The sequence below is a fragment of the Neofelis nebulosa genome, chromosome 5 (assembly GCF_028018385.1).
Source record: "Neofelis nebulosa isolate mNeoNeb1 chromosome 5, mNeoNeb1.pri, whole genome shotgun sequence".
Taxonomy (NCBI): Eukaryota; Metazoa; Chordata; class Mammalia; order Carnivora; family Felidae; genus Neofelis; species Neofelis nebulosa.
In genome coordinates, this window is record NC_080786.1 from 86,840,383 (window position 1) to 86,866,319 (window position 25,937).

General features: G+C 48.1%; 1 protein-coding gene across 3 annotated transcripts; it reads left to right on the forward strand.

Annotated features, from left to right (window-relative positions):
* The first annotated feature begins 1,621 nt into the window (after positions 1 to 1,621).
* PIGZ (phosphatidylinositol glycan anchor biosynthesis class Z) lies at positions 1,622 to 25,422 on the forward strand. 3 transcript variants are annotated; one of them, XM_058730959.1, is made up of 7 exons: positions 1,622 to 1,880; positions 4,617 to 4,786; positions 8,170 to 8,295; positions 11,041 to 11,145; positions 16,097 to 16,170; positions 20,414 to 20,628; positions 23,526 to 25,422. In XM_058730959.1, exons 6-7 carry the CDS (start codon positions 20,511 to 20,513, stop codon positions 25,091 to 25,093), a joined length of 1,686 nt encoding a protein of 561 aa, XP_058586942.1. In that variant the 5' UTR covers positions 1,622 to 1,880; positions 4,617 to 4,786; positions 8,170 to 8,295; positions 11,041 to 11,145; positions 16,097 to 16,170; positions 20,414 to 20,510; the 3' UTR covers positions 25,094 to 25,422. The 3 variants fall into 3 exon arrangements, with proteins under 3 accessions (XP_058586942.1, XP_058586941.1, XP_058586943.1); XM_058730958.1 differs by having other exon boundaries at positions 20,417 to 20,628; XM_058730960.1 differs by lacking the exon at positions 16,097 to 16,170 and having other exon boundaries at positions 20,417 to 20,628.
* The last annotated feature ends 515 nt before the right edge of the window (positions 25,423 to 25,937 follow it).

Genomic DNA, 25,937 nt, shown 5'->3' on the forward strand with positions numbered 1-25,937 from the left:
TGTATCTCAAAACCAGATGTCCAGATGTAGCCCACGTGTCCAACAACAACTCAAAAGTCCTTTGGGATCCTGAGAGGATACCTCCCCACCAGCCCAGCTGGGCCTCCCCCACCCACCCACCAATGTCCAAATGGATAAACAGCTTACAGTACATGCATAGTCTTCTACTACTCACCAACAAAAGGAAGGAACTACTGTTAACACAGCCACGTGGATGGCTCTCAAAATCATTGTGCTAGGTGAAAAAAGCCAGGCACAAAAGGCCACATCCTGTGTGGGTCTATTTATATGAAATTCCAGGGAGGACAAAGTATAGTGACAGAAATCAGATGAGTGGTTGTCTCAGGCCAGGGAAGAGAAGGTAAAGGATTGACTGCAAAGGGGCAGAAGGGAACTTTCTGCTTGGAATTCTCTCTCTCCCTTTCTCTGGCCCCTCCCCCTGCTCCTGCGGGGCGTTGGCTCTCTTTCTCAAAATAAATAAACTTAAAAAATTACAGAAGTATATACAGTATGTAAAATTTCTCGTATTTACTGTATGTAAAACATATCCCAATAGAGTTTTTGTTTTGTTTTGTTTTGTTTTGTTTTGTTTTTTTAATGCGAGGGCTGCTGTGAAGGCTGCTAATGAAGGAGAACACAAGTGAAGGGATTCTGCTAAGGACCTTCCCTAAAGCATTTGATTTAGAAAGGAAGGAGGGAGGCTCCCTTCTCCGCTCGGGCAGCCTCAAGCGGGAGATTTAGTGAAACATTCTCCCCGCTAGGGAGCAGTGTCGTCGTCAGCCGGCCACCAAGGCCAGTTCAAAGCCCCCAGGCGCATGCCAGGCCGAGGCGACAAGAAACCCCCCCTCCCCGGGGCACGCCGAGGTCGCACGCCCTCCGGAGCGTGCGGGGTGGGGGCGCTCTCCCCCGCAGAGGCCAGGAGAGGTGGTGCCCGCCCCACGCAGTCCGCCCAGCCTCCCTGCGGATGAGCGGCCGGCTTGCCCTCGCTCACCCACACCCGCACGCGCTGCTCGGCCGCCTCCGAGGGCCTGGCGCCGGAGAAAGGAGCCCGGGCTCCCGGGCACACGATGACCACCCCCCCCACCCCCCACCCCCCACCCCGCCTCCAGCCCTGGCCGTGGGGCAGCGTGGGGGCAGCTCTCTGGCCCCGACTTGCGGAATGCAGAAGCGGGAAGCGGCGGCCGCCGCGGGAATGCTTCTGGGTGGAACGCGCCCCCGCTGGCGGCTGCCGGGACCCAGCAGCGTCCCGGGTGAAACCGACCCGGCCTCTCTGGCGCCGCTTCTGCGGCAAGGCCTGCAGAAAGACGCCGCGGCGCCTCTTTCCTCCCGGACCTTCTTCCCCTGCAAGCAGGTCATCTTAGCCTTAGCAGGTCTCCACCCACATAGAACTCAGAAATTGTCATTTTGAAGGACAAAAGAAGTCTGTCCTAGAGATGTTTTGTTTAAACTGTCCCTCGTGTGCTGAAAAAGCGGCTCACCAGCCGTGGCGGGCCAAGTAAGGGGCTGCTAGGGGAATGAGCTGGAATGCGGGGAGGGTTGAGCTCCATCATTGACCGGTGTGCCAAGGCCCAAGGGACACCGGACTCTCCGTAATCACCCTCCCCCCGCCCCCTTGGCCACAGCTCACCACGGGACCTCAAGGGACGCACTTGGGCAGCCCCGCCTGCCGGCGCCCTCGTCTCCCACCCTCTCCGCCCCGCCTGGCGCACTGCGTGGTTTGCTTAGTTTCCCGGACCTGGCAGAGCGGTGGCTGCGTTGAGGACGCACGGCACCCGTCCCGCGCCCTGTGGTCGGGGAGGCTCCGGGCCCACCCCCAGTGCAGGCCTCCGGGTGGGCGGACGCCGCCAGCGCCGCAGGTGCAGCCCAGACACAGCGCGCCGGTGAGTCGGCCGAGCAGCTCCAGAAGTGTTATTGGGGGTCAGGGAGGGAGGAAGGCAAGGCAGGGAGGAAGGACAGTTGCTTCCATTCCTACTTTTGCTAGCTGCCGAGAGACCAGCAGATGCTAGAGACGGGTGAGTCAGGCAGGGATTCCCAGCTTATCGCGGGCGGTTTTCCCCAAACCCGGGTCTGCCGGCTCTGAGCACTGACGTGCCCCAACCTAGGGGAGACAGGAGGCTTTCAGTGACGCCTTCTCGGGAAGGGGAGGGGAGGAGAGACTGTGAGGATACTTTAGAGCACTAGCTTTGGACCTAGACAGAGGCGTAGGCTTGAATCCTTTCCTGGAACCGTCTGATGTTCCTGGGTGGTTCTGAAACTTTACTGAGCCTCACTTTCCTCATCTATAAAATGGGACTGTAATGCTACCTCCCAGGGTCCCTGGGAAGACGAACCCAAGAGACGCTGAGTGCTGAGCACTAAGTCTGTGAAGCACAGATAGATGTGTGTTAATTCAGTGGAGAAGAATCTCCACAAGGTCGGGTCATGCCTGCCCTTTCACAGAGTGAGAGGATGGGCTCCTTGCCCAAGTGTCTCACAAGGGAGCACGGACAAGGGCAATAGCCTGTCGTCCACGATGCTACAGGCAAGGCTGTGGGCAAGGGTGAGCACCTGCTGCTCTGGTTGGTGGCTGTCTGGACCTTTGGGGTCTAAGGGGTAAACATACAATATGGCAAAGACACTTGCCCCTTTCCTTGAGGACATCCCTCACTGTTACTTCTAAATGTCATTCTTCACCTCAGGCTCTTTTGCCTCATAAAATTGGGAACCACTGTCAGAATTATTAACACCTAGAAAGTCCCCACTACAGAGGAGAGTTCCCATTTTGCAGATGGGAAGCATGAGGTCATGGATGGTTGATGACATATGCCAGTTAGTGGACATACCTTACTCTCTTCCACTCACCCTTATGTGTGTTCAATGCTGTGTGTTGCATTCTCTGTTGTTGTTGTTACTGTTTATTTTTGAGAGGCAGAGACAGAGCACCAGCCCGGCAGGGCCAGAGAGAGGGAGACACAGGATCTGAAACAGGCTCCAGGCTCTGAGCTGTCAGCACAGAGCCCGACGCGGGGCTCGGACTCACAAACCGCGAGATCATGACCTGAGCCGAAGTCAGACGCTTAACTGACTGAGCCACCCAGGTGCCCCGTCATTCTCTGTTAATCAAAGGATAAACACAGGCACGTGTGGCCAACCAAGGGAAGGAAGAAGCCAGAGTCAGACTTTCCAATGCTTCCAGGGTGGGGTGCCCTGAAGGACTTACTGTGACCATCAGTGTTGATATGAGGATGAAATAAACACCTCACAGGCAAATGGATTCAGGAGAGCCACTGTCACCCTCTGCCCCTGGATGGACCTCAGAGTTTGGAACAAGATCTTGGCCTTAAGGGACATGGTCTTTGTGCGTCATATTTGAAGATGCCTTTGGCTGTTGCCCAGGGGGCTCCTTCTTGAACACTCCTGGCCCTGTAGTCTTTAAAACCTCTTCCAAATGCCAGGTCTCCAGAAAGGGCCAAACCTTGGGATCACCCCCCTCTCCCTTAAAGCTGCGATCCAGGAGCTTTATCAGGAAGAAGTTTAAGTTTGAAGGTAGGGACGTCCCTTGCAACAAGCCACCACACAGTGGCTGTTGTTCTGAACCATGCTTGTTCACATCGGTGCCCCCAGAGCCGACACTGTGCTGTGCACACAGTGTACACGGTGTGGTGCCTGAGAGAGGTGGAGCACCAAGCGCCAGCCTGCCGTCTGACTCAGTGAGAAAGACGAGACAGGCTAGTGTCTCCACACCCCCTCCGCTGGCTGTCTGGCTTGCAGAGCGGGAGCCGGCTCCCTTTCGCCCCACTGCTGTGATCTCTTCCCTGGCTTCCCCCGCGCCCAGCGCAGTGGTTTCTGCTTCCCTGCACCCCTGCCACTGAGATGGTCTCTCCCTGCTGCCTGCCTTCACACATCCCCCGCACACACTTAGGATGCCCCTGTCTGTGGTTATTAGTGGCCACTCCCCCACCCCACAGTCAAAACTCCGTGGCCCCAGGCACTGTCCCTTTATTCTAGAACCTGCCTCTCCACTGCCCTTCTGGAGACAGTCACCCACCCACACCCACCCACACCCCTCTCCCCACCCAGCAAGACAGGTAGGATTTGAACCTCCACAGGGACAGCCCAGTGTGCACATGTGCACACACGAGCCGCCTCCTATCCTGATTGTGTTCAGGTGACTAGTGGCCACACCTGTGGTGTTGGCTCTGTCCCTAGAACACCTGGCCACAGGGACCAGTCTTCCAGCCTAGCCTCTGCCTGGGGAGTGGCACTTGGGTCTTTCTTGACAACTTCCCGCACTTGTTAAGTTCAATGCCCTGTTATGTTGTCACCTCCTCTGGGGATCTCCAACTCTGTCCTTGACCCTGTCACCACAGTAGGCCCATCAGGTGGATTCGAGGGGCTGAGATGGATAGAATGGATCCCAGACCTGGGGGATCTCAGCCAGGCAAGGCAGAGAAGCAATCAGACAGTGCCAGGGGTCAGTGCTATGAAGCACAGGGTTCTGGGGAAATAAGATTGGGGAGGGCTTCCCGGCACTTGAAGCAAAATGAAAAATGAAAGAAACCGCTGCCATGTTTGTTTATTCATGTTGTCTTCCCAACAGCTCTGAAGGAAGTACTATTGTTAACTTCATTTTACAGATTGATTGCTCTTTTGCCGTGAGCAAGTGACAGCAAGGATTTGAAACTGACCAAAGAGGGTCTTAACCTTCATATTATAAGCCAAGACGCTGGAGTGAGAAACAATGCAGGACAAAAGAGAGGACTGCAGAAAAACGTAATGTTTCTGGAGTACCGAGTTCTGTGCAGAGGTGAGAGTGGGGACAGTGGGGACTGGAGAGCCTTGTAAGCTATAGTCAGGAATGTGGACTTGGTCCTGAGGGAGGTGAGGGGCTGACCCACCCAGAGAGTCATTACCCAGGAGATAAATGCATGTAGCTCACTGGCTGCACTTAGGAGGGAGGGTGCAATTAGAGGAGGGAAAGCAGAGAGGTGGGTGCAGTCTACTCTACATCTTGCTTCTTGACATTTTCCTTGTTATACATGCACAGAAAATGATTCCTTTTGTATGACACACCACGGTAAAATGGGAAGGGGCTGTTTGCAGCTAGAGGCAACCAACACAGGGGTTCCAGCCACCGGAAGTTCCTGTTCAGCCACCCCGGGGGCTGAGGAGTCTCAGGCAGCATGTACCCCAGTCACAGCAGACCAGACCTGGGGAGACGATGAGGAAATGATTAGGGGGCACCTGGCTGGCTCGGTTGGTAGAGCATGCCACTTCTGATTGTGGGTTGTGAGTTCAGTGAGTTTGAGCCCCATGTTGGGTATAAAGGTGACTTAGAAAATAAAATCTTTGAAGAAAGAAAAAAATTCTTAGAAAGCAAAGTTAGTATCGCTTAGTGAAGGGGTGAAGAAGGAAGATGACCCCTGGATTTCTGGACTGAATAGTTGGACAAATGGTCATTCCCTCACTGCTGCAGGGGATATGGGGGCAGGACTGGTTAATGGGAAAGCGATGAGACGTTTGGCTGCCCTGGGTTTGAGGTGGGTGCAGAATGTCAACAGGCAGTGACTCAGGGCTCTGGAATCTAACAGGCTGGGTCCAACTCCTACCTTCATCAACCTACTAGTGGTGTTACCTTGGGCAAAAAACCGGATCTCTTTAAACCTGTTAATTCATCTATAAGATAGGTATAATAATAGGGTTTTAGAGTTGTTATAAATGAGAATAAAATGAGATAATGTACAGTGCCTGGAACATAATAAGTATCTAAAAATGACAACACTGTTTTTTTTTTATTTAAGTTTATTTATTTTGAGAGAGAGAGAGAGAGAGAGAGAGAGAGAGACGGAGCACATAGTGAGGGAGGGGCAGAGAGGGAGGGAGACAGGGAGAATCCCAAGTAGGCTCCACACTGCCAGCCCAAAGTCTGATGCAGGGCTCGAACCCATGAACCACAGGATCATGACCTGAGCCGAAGTCAAGAGCTGAACACTTAATGGACTGAGCCACCCAGACATCCTGGCAACACTATTACTGTTGTTATTATTATCAATAAATCTGAAGTTCAGAGAAGAAGCAATTTCAGAAGTCATCAAATGGGAATTGAAACCATGAGGATAAATGAGATAACCCAGAGTGTAGATGCTAAGAACAGTGTGAAGTTGAAGACCAGGAGCACTGACATTTCAGTGGTGGACAGAGGAAGAGGAGACTAAAAACAAATGGTCCAGAAGACAGAAGAAAGCCACCAGAGCCTGGTGCCTTGGAATCCACACGTAGCAGCCACACACAGTTGATCCTCTGTCTTACTTACTGTTTGCCAACAGAACCTGATGTTGTTGGGGGTAAGCACCATCTGGATTCTGTGTGCCTTGCAGGAGGCAGCCCAGAGCCCCAGCTCCAAACCAGGAAGTCAGTTCTCACTCGTAATCCCACTGTGCTTGCCAGTGATTGGTTTATGAAGGTGTCATACACAAATATTTATAGCAGTGTTATTCATAATAGCCAAAATGTAGACACAACACAAATGTTCATCAATAGTGGAATGGATACCCAAAATGTGATACATCCATACAATGGAATAATATTTGGCTATAATAAAGAATAAGTACTGATCCAGGCTTTAACATGAATGAACTTTGAAAACATTATTTTAAGTGAGAGAAGGCAGCCACAAAAGGCCACATACTGTATGCTTCTATTCATAATGGAAGTCCAGAATAGGGAAATCTATAGAGAAAAGGTGGTTTAGTTGCTTAGGGCTGAGGAGGTGGCAGGGAGATGGGAGATGATGAGTAAAGTGTATGCGCTTTCTTCTTGAGGTGACCAAATGTTCTAAAATTGACAGGGGCACCTGTGTGGCTCAGTCAGTTGAGTGCCTGACTCTTGATCTCCTCTCAGGTCATGATCTCGCAGTTTGTGGGATCGAGCCCCATGTCAGGCTCTGTACTGATAGCGAGGAGCCTACTTGGGATTCATATTCTCTCTCTCTCTCTCTCTCTCTCTCTCTCTCTCTCTCTCTCTCTCTCTTCCCCCCTCCCCCTCCTGCTCACACACACACACACACACACACACACACTCTCAAAATAAATAAATAAACATTTAGAAAAAAAAAATAAAATCGATAAGGGTGATGGTCACACATATGTGTGAATATACTAAAAGCTATTGAATTGAACATTTTGAATGAGTTGTATGTTAATTATAACTCAAATTGTTGAAAAAGAAGCAACAAAAACAGTGGTACACAAAGAATACAGAATCTTCTCAATGTTGTCATGTCTGCATGGAATGGCTTGCTCTAACCATCTGTCTACCAGCATGAGGATGATGTGCACAGGAAGAAAGAGACAGAAATCATGAGAATCCCTGGGAAGTGGCAAGGGAGCCCAGCGGCAGCATGCTCTGGGGGTCTTGAGACCCACAGAGAGGGAGTGGGACCACTGGAACTATTGAATTCAAGAACACGGTGCTGTGTTTGTGATGCCAGTGTTTGGCCATAGCCTGCCAGCACCCACGAAGCTGGCAAATTAACATGGAACACTACCTCAGAGAACTTAGCCATTGCCTTGACATTACTTGCCAGAGGACGGCCTTACTTACGGCAGGAGGATGGCCTTCACTTGGCGTCCACTTCCCAGATACCTCCCATCTAATGACTTCTTTGCTCCTTATTCCTACTTGCATCTTGGATCTTCTTTTTTTTTTTTTAAGTTTATTTATTTTATTTTGAAAGAAAGAGCAAGCACGAGTGAGGGAGGAACAGAGAGAGAGAGAGAGAGAGAGAGAGAGAGAATCCCAAGCAGGCTCTGCGCAGCATCGATCCCGACACGGGGCTCGAACACATGAACTGACAGATCATGACCTGAGCTAACGTCAGACGCTAACCAAGCAAGCCACCCAGGTGCCCTGCCCACCCATCTCGGATATTCTATCTAGAATCATTTTTCCTTCTGCCTGGTATATATATGTAAACTTTGGAATTTCCTGAGGGTCTGCTTGTAAAGATCTTTCAGTTTTGATCTGCCAGAAAATATCTTTGTTTTGCCCATGTTCTTGAAAAAAAAATTTGGACATAGAAGATAGACTGGTAGTTATTTTCTTCTGTTTCCATTTATGTATGTATGTATGCTCTTGTGGGAGGGACGGTGGCGTATGTCTGGGCCCTTTGACTGCTCCCTTTTCCTGCAGGGTGGACCTGATTGTGGTCTGGGGCCTAGGGACCAGAACGTCCAGAAGAAGGGTGACAAGGGGCCCTTCGACATGGAGGCAGTGGATGAAAGCAGAATGAGATGTGTGGTCAAGATGGAAAAGCAGGTGAGCGTGGGAGGGTTTTGCTGGTGTGGCGGAGCTGGTGGACTGAGAGGCTCTGGAAGGCTGTGGGGACATGCATAAGGGGAGGGTGCACTTCTCTGAGCCATGGGCCAGAACACCTGCTGCCAAGGAGGCCTAAGCGGGGCCCAGGCTTCCCCCGCTGTTGGTGCACAGTTATTTTCTTTCAGCATATGAATATTCCCATCCTTGCCTAGAACCACCTCTGATACCAAACGACCAGCATTCAGTATGGGAAATAGAAGCCAGCAGAAAAGGAATTTATACAGGTACTGTAAGTCATTAGGTGCCCTGGAAGAATGGGCTATAGTTTGGGCCTCCAGGAAAGACTCTGTAAATACCCAGAAGTAACTCACTAGAGGTGCTGCCTTTTGTGTGACAGTCCAGCAAGTGTTAAGGCTACCTTGGGACTCAGTCAAATTTAGTAACACAGCACTGTTGCTGAAAGTCAGGATGCCACCATAACCGCAGCTGTGTCTCCGTACCCACGAAGCTGGGGCTGGACACTGGGAAGCTGCTGCAGGAAAACTCCATGTCTCCATAATCTTGTTTGCCCAGAGAAGACAATGAAAATTGCAGATATATGGTCTGTCTCACATCTGCTCTCTGAATTCTTTTTTTTTTTTTTTTAACTTTTCATTGCTTATTTATTCTTGAGAGAGAAAGACAGAGTGAGCCAGGGAGGGGCAGAGAGAGGGAGACACAGAATCCGAAGCAGGCTTCAGGCTCTGAGCTGTCAGCACAGAGCCCGACATGGGGCTTGTCGTGGGGCTCGAACTCACAAGCTGTGGGATCATGACTTGAGGCAAAGTCAGATGCTTAACTGACTGAGCCACCCAGGTGCCCCTGCTCTCTAAATTCTTAAAACCTCATTCGCATAACCCAACTTGAAGGGAATCTACAAAATGAAGCCTTTTGCTTCCCAGCCTTTTATGGTGTAGGAAGGCACTCTAGAAGGAGATGGGAATTGTGAGGGATCCCTGTTGTCACATGACATGCAAGGTAGGGGCCTGAAGTGACCATTGGGTTTGACAATTAGAAAAGCAATGAGGCCCAGGAGAGGGCTGTGTCAGCACCGTGGTGGTGGGCAAAGCTAGACCATCCAGAGTAGAGCGGCCAACAAGACGTGAGGAGCGAATTCAGTGAATGTGGATGGTTTAGGGAGTCCCGTACAGGGACATGGAGAGAGAGATGGTGGATGGAGGGCACATCAGCTCAGGGAAAGTTTTGGGAGGTTGTTTTTCTAGGAATGGCAGATAATCAGACATGCTTATGAGGAAGAGAAGGTGCCAGCTGAAGGGAACAGAGGGAGCAAGTAGATACAGAACGGATGGAGAGCTTGTGGCTGGTGGGTGAGGATGCTTATAACGTACAGCAAGACGCTCATGATATTTTGCTAAATGACAAAAGCATATCCTCAAACAAACATTGTGTGATTCCTTTCCTGTTCCAAAGCATATTAGATACACCAAAATCCTCACTGAATTGTCAGACAGCCCTCATAGAGATAAACGCAATTAATTCCACTGTTCCAAGCCGCACCCCTGAGATGGAGCAGCCCAGCCGATGTCATAGGCTTGGGCAAAGCGTGTAGTAACTAGAGGGGCAGGATAAAAGAGGGATCAGGTGGGATGGTTAAAGCACATTTATACTCTTCAGGGCCACAGGATGGCTTGTTCCATAGGCCTCATAGTCAAGTCATTATCCCAATGGTCCCACGATCGCCCTCCCTCCTGAACACGGAGCAACAGCCTGCCAGCAGTTCTAGAACCAGCTTCAGAGGCCTGGGCATAGCATCAGCCCACCCCGTCCACCTGCAACAATTGTGGAGACACCCGGATTCCCCTTAGTAGTTTTGGGCCATATCCTAAAAGAGCCCGGATATGTTTGCAACACAGTCCTGTCACACTTCCTGTTTCCTCTCAGATAATGACCACAAGATCCACTGACCAAGGCTGACCCCTAAGTACATGACTTCCTTGGAAATATCTTGACACAGCTTAAACTAACTTAGCTTTTCACAACCCTCATCTTACCTCTCAACATGGTTATTTCTTGTGCCCACCTCTCTGTCTATACATAAATATAAAATAATAATTTATATGTAATCTATCTCGTATTATTATTGTATGTGCATTACAGTCTGAAATTGTACATTTTTAATCATCATTGGCCCCAGGTTTGGTTTTTTTTTTTCTTTTGGGGGAGGTGGTGCTGAATCATGAGAATTCAGGCTGACAACCTATATGAGGATAGGCTTGTGGTTACACATTCTCGGAGGAGATCCCGTACCTGAATTCAATTGGGATTAGACTCCAAGAAAGGCAGTTTTTCTTGCAGTCCTCTGTATTATCTACACAAAATCGATTTTTTTCTCAAATTTTAGAGACAGAGCATGAGCGGGGGAGAGGGGCAAAGGGAGTGAGAGAGAGAATTTTAAGCACGTTCCATGCTTAGTGCAGAGCCCAATGTGGGGCTTGATCTCAAGACCCTGGGATCATGACCTGAACCAAAATCAAGAGTTGGTCACTTAACCTACTGAACCACCCAGGTGCCCCTACAAATTCAATTATAATAAATGTAACGATACATGAGCTGAACAAAAGGTAAGGAATACTAAGGCACAAGAGCAGGGGCCTAAAGAGGTATTCAGGGCCTTGAAGCCAGATATGGACTAAGGACATATACAAAACTGAGTGCTTATGAACATGGGTTTTTGTGCTCTCTCAGGACTGGCAGGACAGAAGATAAAACCTGATGCCCACTCAAGAGAGAAGCTTAACAGGAGACTCGCTCAAAGCTGGGACTCTGGAGGACTACATTCTCCATATAAAGGTGACCCAGAAATAAACTATTCCTTCTGCAGAGGACTGGGATCCTGATGCTAATTGAATTGGAGTGTGGGTGGGCAAATCTCCCCTGAGAATATGTAACCACAAGCCTGCCTTCATATAGATTTTCAGCCTGGATTCACATGATTAGGTACCACCTCCCCTAAAAGGGAAACAAAACAAAACAAAACAAAACATCCTAGAGTCAATAATATGATCAGAATTGGTCCCAGACTTTTGATGCCCCCAGGTACCTGACAGAAGCAAGTGTAAATCCTTTTCAGTGGAATTCAGAAATTTGCCTTCATCCCTGGCCTCAAATAATTCCCACAGGTTATGTCCAAGGAAAATAAGCAGCCCAAAATAAAATAATTTGCCAAATATAGAGGTAAACAAGGCACTATGAGTAAGAACCAGCGGAAATGAGACAGCAGATTCAGACCCAAAAAAACTTTATATATTTTTTAAATGTTGATTTATTTTTGACAGAGAGAGAGAGAGAGCATGCAAGCAGGGGAGGGATGGAGAAAAAAGGACACAGAGGATCTGAAGCAGGGTCCATGCTGCTTCAGAGCCTGACACGGGCTGGAACTCAGGAACCCTGAGATCACAACTTGAGCTGAAGTCATCACTTAACTGACTGAGCCACCCAGGCGTGCCCTCCTCCCACCAAAAAAACAAACAAACAAACAAAAAAAACAACCTTTAGATGCTGGAATTATCAGATCTAGCATACTCAAATAAGCATGTTTAATGTAATAGAATAAATAAGAGAGGCTTGAAAATATGACAAAAGAGCAAGCAAATGTGGAAAAAAAAAACTCAGAGGAAAGAAAAATAAAAAATTGAAATGTAAAACTCAGTAGATAGGTTTAAAGCTGGTTAAATATAGCTGAAAGGATGATTAGGGATGTGGAGGATAGAACAGAAGAAATTATTTGAAATATAGCCCAGAGAGACAAAGATAGGGAAAATATAAAATAGAAGTTAAAATGACATAGAAGATAGACAAACAAGGTCTATCATACATTTAATCATAATCCCAGAGGGAGAATAAATAAAAAAGAGAGAAGAGAAAATGTTTGAAAAAAAAATAATGGAAGAGTATTTTTCCCCCAAGTTTGTTTGTATGTATGTATGTATGTATGTATTTTTGAGAGAGAGAGGGCATGAGGGAGTGAGAGGCAGAGAGAGAGAGGGAGAGGGAGAATCCTACACAGGCTCTCACTGTCAGCACAGAGCCTGAAGCGGGGCTCGAGGTCACTTGATGCGGGGCTCGAACTCACAAACCGTGAGATTATGACCTTAGCCGAAGTTGGACGCTTAACCAACTGAGCCACCCAAGCGCCCCAGGGAAGATTACTTTCTATAGATGGGAAAGGACCCAATCCATACAGTCAGGAAGCCAATAAAGTTTCCAAATATGCTAAAGAGAAATGTACACCCAGAATCATCGCAGTGAAACCACAGAACATAGCATGTTAAATATTATAATTTTGGCCACCACTGGCAGTCCTGGGGTGCCCCTGTCCCTGGATGAACTGCTTCTGAAAGGCAATGCCGAGAAGACACGAGGAGCTGGAGGAGGAAGGCAAAGAGGAGCTGGATGAGACCCTGTCAGAGAGACTGTGGGGTCTGACAGAGATGGTCCCAGAGAGGGTCCGGTCCATGGCTGGCGCCACTTTTCATCACTCCCTCTTTGGGGCTCAAAAAATGTGCAGGTTTTCCAGGCCAGCCTTCATGATCCTGGTGCTTCCTGTTGTCTTCGAGATTGAGAAGTTGCGAATGGAGCAGCAGCAACATCCACAGTGACGGCAGATACTTGTAGGGCCTAACGCAGGTTCTCAGGGGGCTTGCCAGGGCTCTACCTTCATTTCCTGGAAAGCTCTATATTGTTCCTGCTATGTGGCTTCTCTTGCTGGACAAGTTTGAAAATTCAGTAGTGTTTGAATTGCTGATTATTTGGATTATTAGTTAAAAAAAATTTTTAATGTTTATTTTTGAGAGAGAGACAGAGTGTGAGCAGGGGAGGGGCAGAGAGAGAGGGAGACACAGAATCCGAAGCAGGCTCCAAGCTCTGAGCTGTCAGCACAGAGCCCAACATAGGACTCGAACTTACAAACCATGAGATCATGACCTGAGCCGAAGTCAGACGCTTAACCGACTGAGCCACCCAGGCACCCCAGGATTATTATTATTTTTTTACTTTGGCACATTGGTCCATCTAAACCTGGTGGGGAGAATTCTCCCGAGTGTCTCACCTAGACTCCTCCTAACTTGCAACCGTGCCCTCCCTGCTGCACCATTTCTGCTGTCCTCACTCTGGCCATCCCACTCCTTTCACTAAATAACTTGTGACCTGAAGATCTCCTCACTATCCCATTGTGGCATAGGAACTGAGGCCACTGGGAAGGATGTACCCCTGACCATTTTTTGGTTTTAAGCATGGAGATGTTGGGAAGGGACACATACACAGTATGAAATACATAAGGCATCACAGCTGGGGTGTATTGTGAATTTCCATGCCCAAAGGGAGGGAGGGCCAGCAGCAGCTTTAACCACAGGATGGGGACTGTGGAGGACAGTACAGGAGCTCATTTCCTCTGCCCCTTTTGGCTGTTAGAGACCTATGTGTGTGTGTCTAAAAAACAAAAAAAGTAGGTGCTCACCTTTTGTATTTAGTACTGAAAGTGATTCGAACAGAAAAAAATAAAAATAAGAAATAAATATTAAAATGATATACAGTACTAGAAATACTAAATAAAAGAAAGCTCATATAGCTATATTAACTATATTAATATCAAACAAAATATTTTAGGAAAAAAACACTAGAGATAAAAAAAGATAACTGTATTATGGCAAAATGTTCACTGTTCTAACAATTCTAAACTTTTTTTTAAAGATTTTATTTTTGGGGTGCCTGGTGACTCAGTGGATTAAGTGTCCGCCTCTTGATTTTGGCTTAGGTCATGATCTCACAGTCATGAGACTGAGCCCTGCATCGGGCTCTGCACTGTGCCACAGAACCTGCTTGGGATTCTCTCTCCCTCTCTCTCTGCCCCTCCCCTGATCATGTCCGAATGCTTTCTTTCTCTCTCAAAATACATAAATAAACATTTAATTAAAAAAAAAAAAGATTTGGGGGTGCCTGGGTGGCTCAGTCGATTAAACATTCAACTCTTGATATCGGCTCAGGTCACGATCTCATGGTTCGTGGGTTCTGCACTGATAGTGTGGAACATGTCTGGCACTCTCTTTCTCTCTCTTTCTCTCTGCTTGGGATTCTCTTTCTCCTCTCTGCTCCTCCCCTGCTTGCTCATTTGCATGCTCTCTCTTTATTATTTTATTTTTTTAATTTTTTATTATTTTATTTTATTTATTATTTTTAAAAATAAACGTTTTAAAAAATATTTATTTTTAGGTAATCTTTATACCCAATGTGGGGCTTGAACTTATAGCCCCAAGATCAAGAATTGCATGCTTTACCAACTGAGCCAGCCAGGCACCCCAACAATTCTAAACTTATAATTTATAAAAACAATGACACAGCTTCAAAACTGAGCTAAAATGACAAAATTACAAGGAAGACTAGACAAGTTCGCTACTCATGAGCTATTTTTTGAAACACATTTCTGTGATTTGTAGAATAAGTAATGGAAAATCATTAAAGATATAAAAGGTTTGAGGAACACAGTTAACAAACTTGATCTAATGAACATGTGTAGAACTATGTATCCAATAACTGTAGGATATATGGTGCTCTCAAGCATCCACGGAATGTCTACCAAAATGGACCATTAAAAAGTAAATGTTGGGGGGCGCCTGGGTGGCGCAGTCGGTTGAGCGTCCGACTTCAGCCAGGTCACGATCTCGCGGTCCGTGAGTTCGAGCCCCGCGTCAGGCTCTGGGCTGATGGCTCGGAGCCTGGAGCCTGTTTCCGATTCTGTGTCTCCCTCTCTCTCTGCTCCTCCCCCGTTCATGCTCTGTCTCTCTCTGTCCCAAAAATAAAAATAAAAAACGTTGAAAAAAAATTTTTTTTTAAAAAGTAAATGTTGGAGGGGCACCTGGGTGGCTCAGTGGGTTAAGCATCCGACTTCAGCTCAGGTCATGGTCCTGCGGTTTGTGAGTTTGAGCCCCATGTCTGGATCTCTGCTGTCAGCACGGAGCCTGCTTCAGATCTCTGTCTCCCTCTCTCTGTGCCTCTCCCCTGCTGTCTCTCCCTGTCTCTAAAAATAAATCAACATAAAAAAAGGATAAAAAAACATTAAAAAAAAAAAAAAAGAATGGGGCGCCTGGGTGGCTTGGTCGGTTAGGTGTCCGACTTCAGCTCAGGTCATGATCTTATAGTCCGTGAGTTCAAGCCCCGCGTCGGGCTCTGTGCTGACAGCTCAGAACCTGGAGCCTGTTTCAGATTCTGTGTCTCCCTCTCTCTCTGTCCCTCCCCTGTTCATGCTCTGTCTCTCTCTGTCTCAAAAATAAATAAGCGTTAAAAAAAATTAAAAAAAAGAAAGAATTCCTACACATACTAAGAAAAAATGGTCAGAAGGATTTCCACAGAAGAACAAAAATGTTCCACAAACATTTGAAAGGTGTTCGACCGCACTGGTATTCAGGGAAATGCATGTAAATACCCAAAAGATTCACAAAATCAAAATGTTAGAGAATCCCAAGCATAAAGGAGCATGTGAAGCAGTGGGCACTATAATATTTGCTGGCTGGCAGGACCTTTGGAAAAAGAGTTGGGCATTCTTTAATGAAGTTGAAAGCCTGCACACCCAAGACTCAGGGATTCCATTTCTATATATGTATGTCAGAGAACTCCTGTATAAGAATGTTTGTAGCAGCAGCATTCGTAGGAATAGAAAAATTTGTCAACACTCAGAGATGCTCTAGCAGATAAACAACAGTAAGAAGAATAAGTAAATTTTAGTCTATATCTCTATCTATATCTCCAGTGGAATACCACAGGGGAACTACAGCTACAGGGAACACCATTAACAGAATGTTGAGTACAGGAAGTGAGTCACTGGTAAGTTGCATAAAGAATTCTCCCATTGAACCCTCTTGCACTGTTGGTGGGAATGCAAATTGGTGCAGCCGCTCTGGAAAGCAGTGTGGAGGTTCCTCAGAAAATTAAAAATAGACCTACCCTATGACCCAGCAATAGCACTGCTAGGAATTTATCCAAGGGATACAGGAGTACTGATGCATAGGGGCATTTGTACCCCAATGTTTATAGCAGCACTCTCAACAATAGCCAAATTATGGAAAGAGCCTAAATGTCCATCAACTGATGAATGGATAAAGAAATTGTGGTTTATATACACAATGGAATACTACGTGGCAATGAGAAAGAATGAAATATGGCCCTTTGTAGCAACGTAGATGGAACTGGAGAGTGTGATGCTAAGTGAAATAAGCCATACAGAGAAAGACAGATACCATATGTTTTCACTCTTATGTGGATCCTGAGAAACGTAACAGAAACCCATGGGGGAGGGGAAGGAAAAAAAAAAAAAAGAGGTTAGAGTGGGAGAGAGCCAAAGCATAAGAGACTGTTAAAAACTGAGAACAAACTGAGGGTTGATGGGGGGTGGGAGGGAGGGGAGGGTGGGGGGTGGGTATTGAGGAGGGCACCTTTTGGGATGAGCACTGGGTGTTGTATGGAAACCAATTTGACAGTAAATTTCATATATTAAAAAATAAAAAAAATAATAAAATTAAAAAAAAAAAGAATTCTCCCATTGGTCTAAAATGCAAACACAGTTATAAACACTGAAGTATTTAGAGTGTGATAGTCCGTTTTTGTGCGTGTCAGCTTGACTAAGCGATAGCCCCCAGTTAGTCAAACATGAATCTAAATGTTGTTGTGAAGGTATTTTGTAGATGCAATAAAGGTCCACAAACATTTGACTTTAAATAAGGGACGTTATTCTAGATAATCTGTCTAGACCTGAGAGAATCAGTTGAAAGGCCTTTGGAACAAACCAAGGTGTTCCTGAACAAGAAGCTTCCTTCCTCTACGAACTACAGCTTTATCTCCTCCCTAGAGTTTCCTGGTCTTCCTAGCAGTCTACCCTATCGACTTCAGATTTGCCTAGCCAGCCCCCCCAGTGCATAAACCAATTCCTTGCAGTAAATCTTAATGTATATCTCCTACCAGTTCTCTTTCTCTGGTTGAACCCTGACTAAGATTTTGTTACTGTAAGGGTTCTAGAGGAACAGAATCTTAAAGATGAATTTTTTGAATAGAGGTTCTGGGTTTTCTAGAATTGGTTCTCTAGCCTGATTGTGTTTGATTTTTTTTAATGTTTATTTATCTTTGAGAGAGAGAGAGAGAGAGAGAGCAGAGAGAGAGAGAGCAGGGGAGGGGCAGAGAGAGAGGGAGACACAGAATCTGAAGCAGGTTCCAGGCTCTGGGCTGTCAGCACAGAGCCCGACACGGGGCTCAAATGCACGAACTGTGAGATCGTGACCTGAGCTGAAGCTGGACACTTTACCAACTGAGCCACCCAGGTGCCCCTAGCCTGATTAGATTTAAATGACTCTATTTCAAGTGGTAAGGAGGGCACTGGTAGTCCATGGAGTGATGTGGCATTAGAGATACCCCAGGGAAGGTTTTGGGTGACGTGTATATGATGCCTTTGCTGGGCTTCAAATTCCCAGCTCAAGGTCCTCATAAAATGACTTTTGCATGCCCTGAAAGAGACCCTTCTCCCCTATTACCTGCAGGGCTGAAACTGCTGAAAACCAAACCTGTAACATCATCCTGTGAGCTGTTAAATTACAGTGCACTTTGAATTCCAGCCTGGAAAGAAAGTTAAAGTGAGGGCATGTAAGCAGGGCACAGAGGTGCAAGAGCTCCTAGCTCTGAGGATCCGAAACAGACCAGATTCAGTCACTCACCACTGACAAAATCCAAAGGCAGAGAGACAAGTGTGGTTGAAACAGAAAAGGAACTTATTTCAGGGAGGCCAGCACTGGGGAGACAGTGGACTAACATTGTGGGTACGTGCGGGTGGGCAGTAAAGGTCAGGTAGATCATTGTCTTGGGGTCAGTCACATGGGGTCTTGCTGGCTCAGGGCAGTCCTTATTGCTTTCATGAAGGGGTAGCTTTGGTTCCCACCACGGAATGCTTTGCTCGCAAGGTCTCTTGCCTGAGTTAAGGGATAAGCTGGAAAGAAGAATTTGATCAGTTAGAAAGTACAGACTAAGGTCAAAATGGAGGTACTTGAAGTTCTCTTTCAGGCATTGATTGGGAAGGAATGGGATCCTTGACTGCATTCCAGCATTAAGTTTGGCCTCACCTTATCTCTAAAAGTCAGGATAGTCACTGGTTCTGATATGCCCCGATTCGAGAGACCCCCGAAAACAAACCACCAGAGTCCAGAGTCAAAGCCAAGCGGCAAGGGTAATTTATTGCAGGTTTGAACCCAGACCTCCGCGCACTCGTTACCTAAGCGCACTCGTGAAGCTAAGAGGTCCCCAGCGAGGATCTTACAGCTTCTTTTATATACAGGCACAAACAAGTTAGGGATTTTTCCCGGTTACAGAGCTGTTATTGGTTGACATTTAAATTTGAACACTCAGCAGAACTCGATTTGTTCCCGCCTTTTTTTCAAACCACTCAGCAGAACTTGATTGGTTCCCGCCTTTAGGTCAGACCACAACCGGGCACGCCCTGGCTGGTTCTGGGAATGGTGGGGGGTGTGTGGGGGGGTGGCCTTTTCTTTGCAGTTGTGAATTTTACTCAAATGTTTCGGTAATGACAGGTTGGTATTGGGTCCTAAGGACCATCAGTTGGATCGTGTTAACTCGGTCTTTGATTCTCTTAGTCTCTCAGTTCTGGAAAAAGAGTCTGTACAATGCAGTTCGAAAGTTCGAGGAAAGGCTGCAAAAAGTTATCTTTCAAACTCCTTGAAGTGTTAGTGAGTGTCAAGAGGCTCCTTGTCAGGATCTGCTAGATTCCTGTTCTGTTGCTTCCCTGTCTCATCCCTGCTATGACATATTCCACCTGAGAACAATAGCTGTTTAAGGTCAGGCTTTAAAATACATGGGCGCCTGGGTGGCTCAGTCGTTAAGCGTCTGACTTTGGCTCAGGTCATGATCTCATGGTTTGTGAGTTCAAGCCCTGCATTGGGCTATCTGCTGTCAGTACAGAACCTGCTTTGGATACTCTGTATCCCCCTTCTCTCGACCCCTCTCCCCATTTCACTCTGTCTCCAAATAATAAATAAATAAATAAATAAATAAGTAAATACCTTCATGAAATATCAAAGTCAGGAAACAGTCATCATATGTATTCTTGGAGGAGAGTCAAACTTGTTTTTCTGTTCACCAGAGATGATATGCGGGTGCTGATATATAGGTTCATCATGTAAAGGGCTCAGATTCCTACTGATTTTTGAGTCCAGGGAGTGAGAATCCTGAGCAAGAGAAAGTGTCTTTGTGTGCCCAGGCTGCTATAACAAAATACACAGACTGGGTGGCTTATAAACCATAGATTTATTTCTCGCAGTTCTAGAGCCTGGGAAGTCCAAAATCAAGGTGCGGGCATGGTGAGGGGCCCTCTCCCTGGCATATAGTCCACACTTTCCCAAGGTGCCCTCACACGTTGGAGAGGATGAGGGAGTTCTGTGAGATCTCTTTTATAAGAACACTAATCCTATTCAGGAGGGCTCCCTCCCGAAGGCCCCACCTTTCTGACATTATTACATCGGGCATTAGGATTTCAACATATGAATGGGGCAGGGCACAAACATTCAGGCCATAGCAGTAAGTTCTTATCACCTTCCAAAAGGTCAATTTCAGGGTGTGTGAAGGTTGGAGGGAGTGACTGGAGACAATGGGGTCAAATAGATTTTATGTTTGCAGGGAAATGGATGGAATGCATTGAGGTTCCGACAGTTTTCACATGGGCAAGAGACAGGCTGCCGTGCCTGGTGAACAGGATGGGGCTGTGAGAACCATATTTGGAGGGTCTGCAGATCCTATTTGCAGATAGACTCTTAACAAATATGGTTAGCAGTGACCAGGTCATTCAACAGAGGTCTCACTTTCCCTATATGTAAAATGGAGATAATAAGACCCACTGCCCCAAAATGTAGAAAGGACAAAATGAGATACGGGTGTTAAGTTCCTACTACTTAACGGGCACTTAGTAAATAGCAGCTATTATTAACATTTTTATTGTATGCAAACCCATTTTGAGTTTGTCCAGGCAATTGGACATATCATAATTTACCTTATAACTAACAAACGCTATCGTCAGCAGATGCAGATCTGTGGAACCAGAATTGCGTCTGGAGCAACTGAGAAGCCATTCTAGGCTCTTGGCCCAGTGTCTTGGCAGCAAGTTTGACCTGAAGATGGCACTCAGGGCCCTGTGGGGCAGCCTCAGCCTGCTCCGTCTGCTGTGGTGTCTCCTTCCGCAGACGGGCTATGTGCACCCAGATGAGTTCTTCCAGTCACCTGAGGTCATGGCGGGTAAGCTCCCTGTGTGCGGTTAGGATAAGTTGCTATAGAGTCTGGACTATTGCTGATTGGATATTCAGTGGGGAGGGAGAAACATGTCTGTGTGGACGAGTAGTAATTCCATGAGCCTCTCTGGAGTGAGAACTTGGGAGTGGGGATTTCGCATCTCCTCCCTGACTGGTGACATTGATTTTCTGGATGATACTAAGAAAATGCCAGCCTCTGATGTTTTCCTGCTTGGACCAATAGCACAGGTTATTCTGAATGAAAGCAGTTTTGTACTATTCAGTGGAGAGATTTTAGAGTTGGGCTTCCCAGATGCTTAGGGAAACTTACACAGGATGTGGTCTGAGATCATGAAACTTTTCTTCTCTGGGTTCATATAAGGGCTGAGGGAATCCAGGCCTGGAATGCTCACTTGTTAGAATGTATCTGCTGGGTGGTGTAGGACACATCATGAGGATGGTTGCCAGAGACCTTGAGGCTTTTCAGATGCTGTGGGCACATGGCTTCTTTCTCATGGTTCAAGATGGCTGCTTGAGCTCCAGCCATCAAGTCTAAAATCAAGTCTTTCCAGCTATTGGAAAGGAGATGGGCATGCCTGCTCTCTTTAATGGACATATTTTGAATGTCACATACTTTTTGCTCATTTCCATGCCATTGGTCAGGATGTATTACACGACCACACCCAGTTGCAAAGGATGCTGAAAAATAGTCTTTTTTTTTTTAAGATTTTATTTTATTTTATTTTATTTTTTTAATTAAAAAAAATTTTTTTTAATTTTTTTTAATGTTTATTTATTTTTGAGACAGAGAGAGACAGAGCATGAACGGGGGAGGGTCAGAGAGAGAGGGAGACACAGAATCTGAAGCAGGCTCCAGGCTCTGAGCTGTCAGCACAGAGCCCAATGCGGGGCTCGAACCCACGAACCGTGAGATCATGACCTGAGCCAAAGTCGGACACCCAACCGACTGAGCCACCCAGGTGTCCCTTAAAAAATTTTTTAATGTATTAATTTTGAGAAAGAGAGGCAGAGCTTGAGTGGATCAGGTGCAGAGAGAGAGGGAGACATGGAATCCCGAGCAGGCTCCAGGCTCTGAGCTGCCAGCACAGAGCCCAACACAGGGCTCCAACTCATGGACTATGAGATCATGATCTGAGGTGAAGTTGGATGCTTAACTGACTGAGCCACCCAGGTGCCCCTAAAGATTTTATTTTATGTTTTAAAGTTTGTTTGTTTATTTATTTTGAGAGAGAGAGCAGGGGAGTGGCAGAGAGAGAGAGAGAGAGAGAGAGAGAGTCCCAAGCAGGCTCTGAATATCAGCATGGAGCCTGATGTGGGGCTTGAACCCACGAACTGTGAGACCATAACCTGAGCCGAAACCAAGAGTTGGATGCCCAACTGACTGAGCCACCCAGGCCCCCCATAAAGATTTTATTTTTAAGTAATCTCTGCACCCATTGTGGGACTCAAACTTACAACCACAAGATCAAGAGTCACATGCTCCACTGACTAAGCCAGCCGAGTGCCCCTGAAAAATACTCTTTATATCTGACCAACTATATGTGGTCAGATATGTGCCCAACTAAAGAGATGAAGGAAGGAGGGAGGGAAGGAAGAAAGAAGGGAGGGAGGGAGGGAGGGAAGGAGAGAAGAAAGGAAAGAGGGAGGGAATGGATGGATATTGGGGAGGCATGCATCTATCTCTGTCATAGGGCTCAACAGGTGGATTCATTTCTTAAGGTGAAAGGTCCAGTCTTTTCCACACTTTTTAAAAACCTGGCCACTAAAAAAAAGCAGCCAGGTTGATCTGATCCTAGATTTTCTGTTTCCCTTTCACCTTCTGACGTAGAAAGAGAAAACAGCCAAGAGGCCATAGGAATAAGTAAAATAAGTAGGAGAAGCAAAGAGCCCTAAACAGCCAGCAGTGTTAATCAGGCATGAGATATTGTGGGGCTTGGAGCTGAGATGCAGAAATTAAGAGTTGGTTTCCCTCACCCACCCCTCAGAACTCTGGGACACTGGGGCACAGGGGCACAGACCAGCCCCGGGGAGCAAGCAGGTTAATTACATAAGTACTGCTTGAATACATTTTTCTTCTAAAAATCTTAAGTATCATAGGCAACACTGAAGTCACTTCTGACCATAACCACAACCGCTCGTTTCCTTCCCCTGTCTCACATGCCTGTCCTAGATGACAACCATCATCACAGAGACGGGTTTTTGACTCTGATGTTGGAGGCTTTAGCACTCTGTGACTGGAGCCTCCCCCTGCTCTCCCCACACCCTGCCCAGGGCTTCCCAGGCATGGTTCCTCCTGCCCCCTTCACAGGGGGATCTCGGAAGGGCTGAGCTCCCTATGTTCATTTCTGTTGCTGCTTAATAAATCATGGTTCTATAAATCAGAAGTCAGGTAGGGGCTCTCCGCTCAGCATGTCACAAGTCTGAAATCCAGGTCTGGGCCAGGCTGAGATCTTGTCTGGAAGCTCTGGGGGGAAATCTGCTTCGAGGCGCATTCTTGTCAGTTGGACAAATTTGCCGCTATGGAACTGGAGGCCACCCACATTCCCTGCCAGGGGCCCTCCACCTTTGAGCCAGCAGTGGTGCACCAAATCCCCATGGTTTGATTCTCTGATGTCCTCTTCCACCACCAGCTGAGAAAACTCTTTGCTTTCAAAAGGCTCGTGTGGTTACGTCGGGCCCACACGGGGTTACCCCCTGTCTAATGGTCAGCCATCCTCTGTGACATAACCTAACCACAGGAGTGACAGCCACCATCTTCAGAGTCCCAGGGATCGTGCAGGCCATGTTCACTAGCGGCTGGGAAAATCTCGGGGCCATCCTAGAATTTTGTCTCCCACGTGCCCTGAGCTTGGACCTGGCTCATCTCCACTTCTCTGTCCGCAGAGGACATCCTGGGTATAGAAGCTGCACGGCCATGGGAGTTTCACCCCACCAGCTCCTGCCGCACGGTGGTCTTCCCACTGCTGACCTCCGGCTCTGCCTTCTGGCTGCTCAGGCTCTGGGAACAGTGGGGGCCATGGCCGGGCCCGGTGAGCGGCTATGTGCTGCTGGTAGGACCCCGGCTCCTCCTCACTGCCCTCTCCTTTGCCCTGGACATGGCCGTGTACCACCTGGCCCCGCTGTGGGGGGCGGAGCGCTGGAACGCCCTGGTCCTGCTGTCTGGTTCCTACGTCACTCTGGTCTTCTACACAAGGACCTTCTCCAACACCATCGAGGGACTGCTCTTTGCCGGGCTGCTGGTGCTGGTGTCCCCCCGGTTAGCTTGGAGCCCCACACCCAAGAAGCCTGCTCCAGGCCCCTGGTGGCACAGCTGGCTTCTCGGGGGCGTCGTGGCTGCCGGCTTCTTCAACCGGCCCACGTTTCTGGCCTTTGCTCTGGTCCCGCTCTTCCTCTGGAGCATTTGTGGAGCCACAAACCCTGGCTTCAAGTCACTGACGAAGGAAGCCCTGGAGCTGCTCCCAGGGGCAACCCTCGTGGCAGCGGTGTTTGTGGCTATGGACAGCTGGTATTTCTCCAGTCCATCTAGATCCACTACCCTTGTTCTGACACCCGCCAACTTCTTGTACTACAACCTGGATCCTCAAAACCTGGCAAGGCATGGCACACACATGCGGCTGACTCACCTGGTCGTCAACGGTTTCCTGCTCTTTGGGATGCTGCATGCCCGGGCCCTGCAGGCTGCGTGGCAACAGCTGCAAGCCTGCCTCCAGGCCTTTGCACGAACGGGCTTCCCGCGGGCTCTGGGCGGCTGGAGCCTGCTGTCCAGCCCCAGGCCTTGCCTCCTGCTCCTCTACTTCATGCCTCTGGCCCTGCTGTCTGCCTTTAGCCACCAGGAGGCTAGGTTCCTGATCCCCCTCCTGGTCCCCCTAGTCCTGCTTTGCAGTCCACAGGCCCAATCTGTGCCCTGCAAGGGCACCCTGGTCCTCTTCAACAGCCTGGGCGCCCTCTTCTTTGGCTGCCTGCACCAGGGAGGCCTGGTGCCTGGCCTGGAGCACCTGGAGCAGGTGGTTCACGCACCCGTGCTCCCAAGCATGCCTACCCACTACACACTCCTCTTCACCCACACCTACATGCCCCCCCGGCACCTCCTGCACCTCCCGGGCCTGGGCTCAGCTGTGGAGGTGGTGGACATGGGTGGGACGGAGGACTGGGTCCTGTGCCGAGCCCTGAACAACTTCACCAGACAACCAGCCTGCCAGGTGGCTGGTGGGCCGTGGGTCTGCCGCCTTTTTGTGGTGACTCCTGGCACCACCAGGCCTGCCATGGAGAAGTGCCATTTCCCTCTCAAGAGTGAGGCACTCCTGTTTCCCCACTTGACCCTGGAAGACCCGCCAGCCCTGTCCTCTCTGTTGAGTGGGGCTTGGAGGGACCATCTCAGCCTTCACATCTTGGAACTGGGGGAAAAGCCTGACAACGTGACAGAAAAGTCACTGTCTAAGATCCAGCCATAGGTGAAGGCACCGTTCCACCTTCTATGTGGGTAGCTGGGCTGGGACAGAGCCCTGATTCTCTTCCTTTCCTTTCCCTTCCAGAATTCCCACCACTGCCTCTCCTGTGCATAGGCTTTGGCTGCTCTACCTTCGGGGTAAGCTGGCACCTTTTTCCCCTTAAAGACCAAAGATCTGACCAGTCACAATCCTGATGCGAAAGTCCCCAAAGAACCAACCACTGGTGTAACCAATGGCACCTAATGTCTGTTCCTGCTCTGTTTCTTCTAGCCACTGTGGTGTTGTGACATGTAATAGCACCTGGTTATGAAAAGAGAGATCTGCTAATGACATTCCTGAATGACCTCTCTCAAACCTTCCAGGATGCCTTACTTCCTGCTGTCCTGATAACCCTCTGGCTTCCTAGATACCTGGGAAGGAGGCAGTGTGGTGATGTAGAAAGACCAGGTAGTTCAGACTCTGGAGACCAGAGTTCTAGTCCCTGGTTTGCCTGCCACTCACTGGCTGTGTGATCTTAAGAAAGCCCCTCCCCCTCACCTAGCCTCAGTTCCCAATCTGTACAGTGGATGAGGGGATCTCTGAGGTTTCTGCCAGCTGACACTATGGCATGCCATGGTCTGCAGCACATGTCCCCTGGCTAAATATGCAGATCTCTCCCAAAGCTCATTAAGCATAGACTGGCGGTATATTTAAGGGCACGCTGATGCCTGCTGTCTCAGCGTTTTGTTATTACCGAGACAAGTAGTTCTGGAACTTTTCTCCCCACCTTCTTCTACTCCTGTCCATGAGAGAGGTGGTAGGACAGCTTACCCTTTAAAGACCATTGTCCTTCCTCAGCCCACCTGAG

Bases quoted from the DNA above. Each gene is read 5' to 3' on its own strand.
- PIGZ (XM_058730959.1), top strand. From the start codon at position 20,511: ATGGCACTCAGGGCCCTGTGGGGCAGCCTCAGCCTGCTCCGTCTGCTG. The intron at 20,629-23,525 runs GTAAGCTCCCTG...CTCTGTCCGCAG, and splicing joins GTCACCTGAGGTCATGGCGG to AGGACATCCTGGGTATAGAA.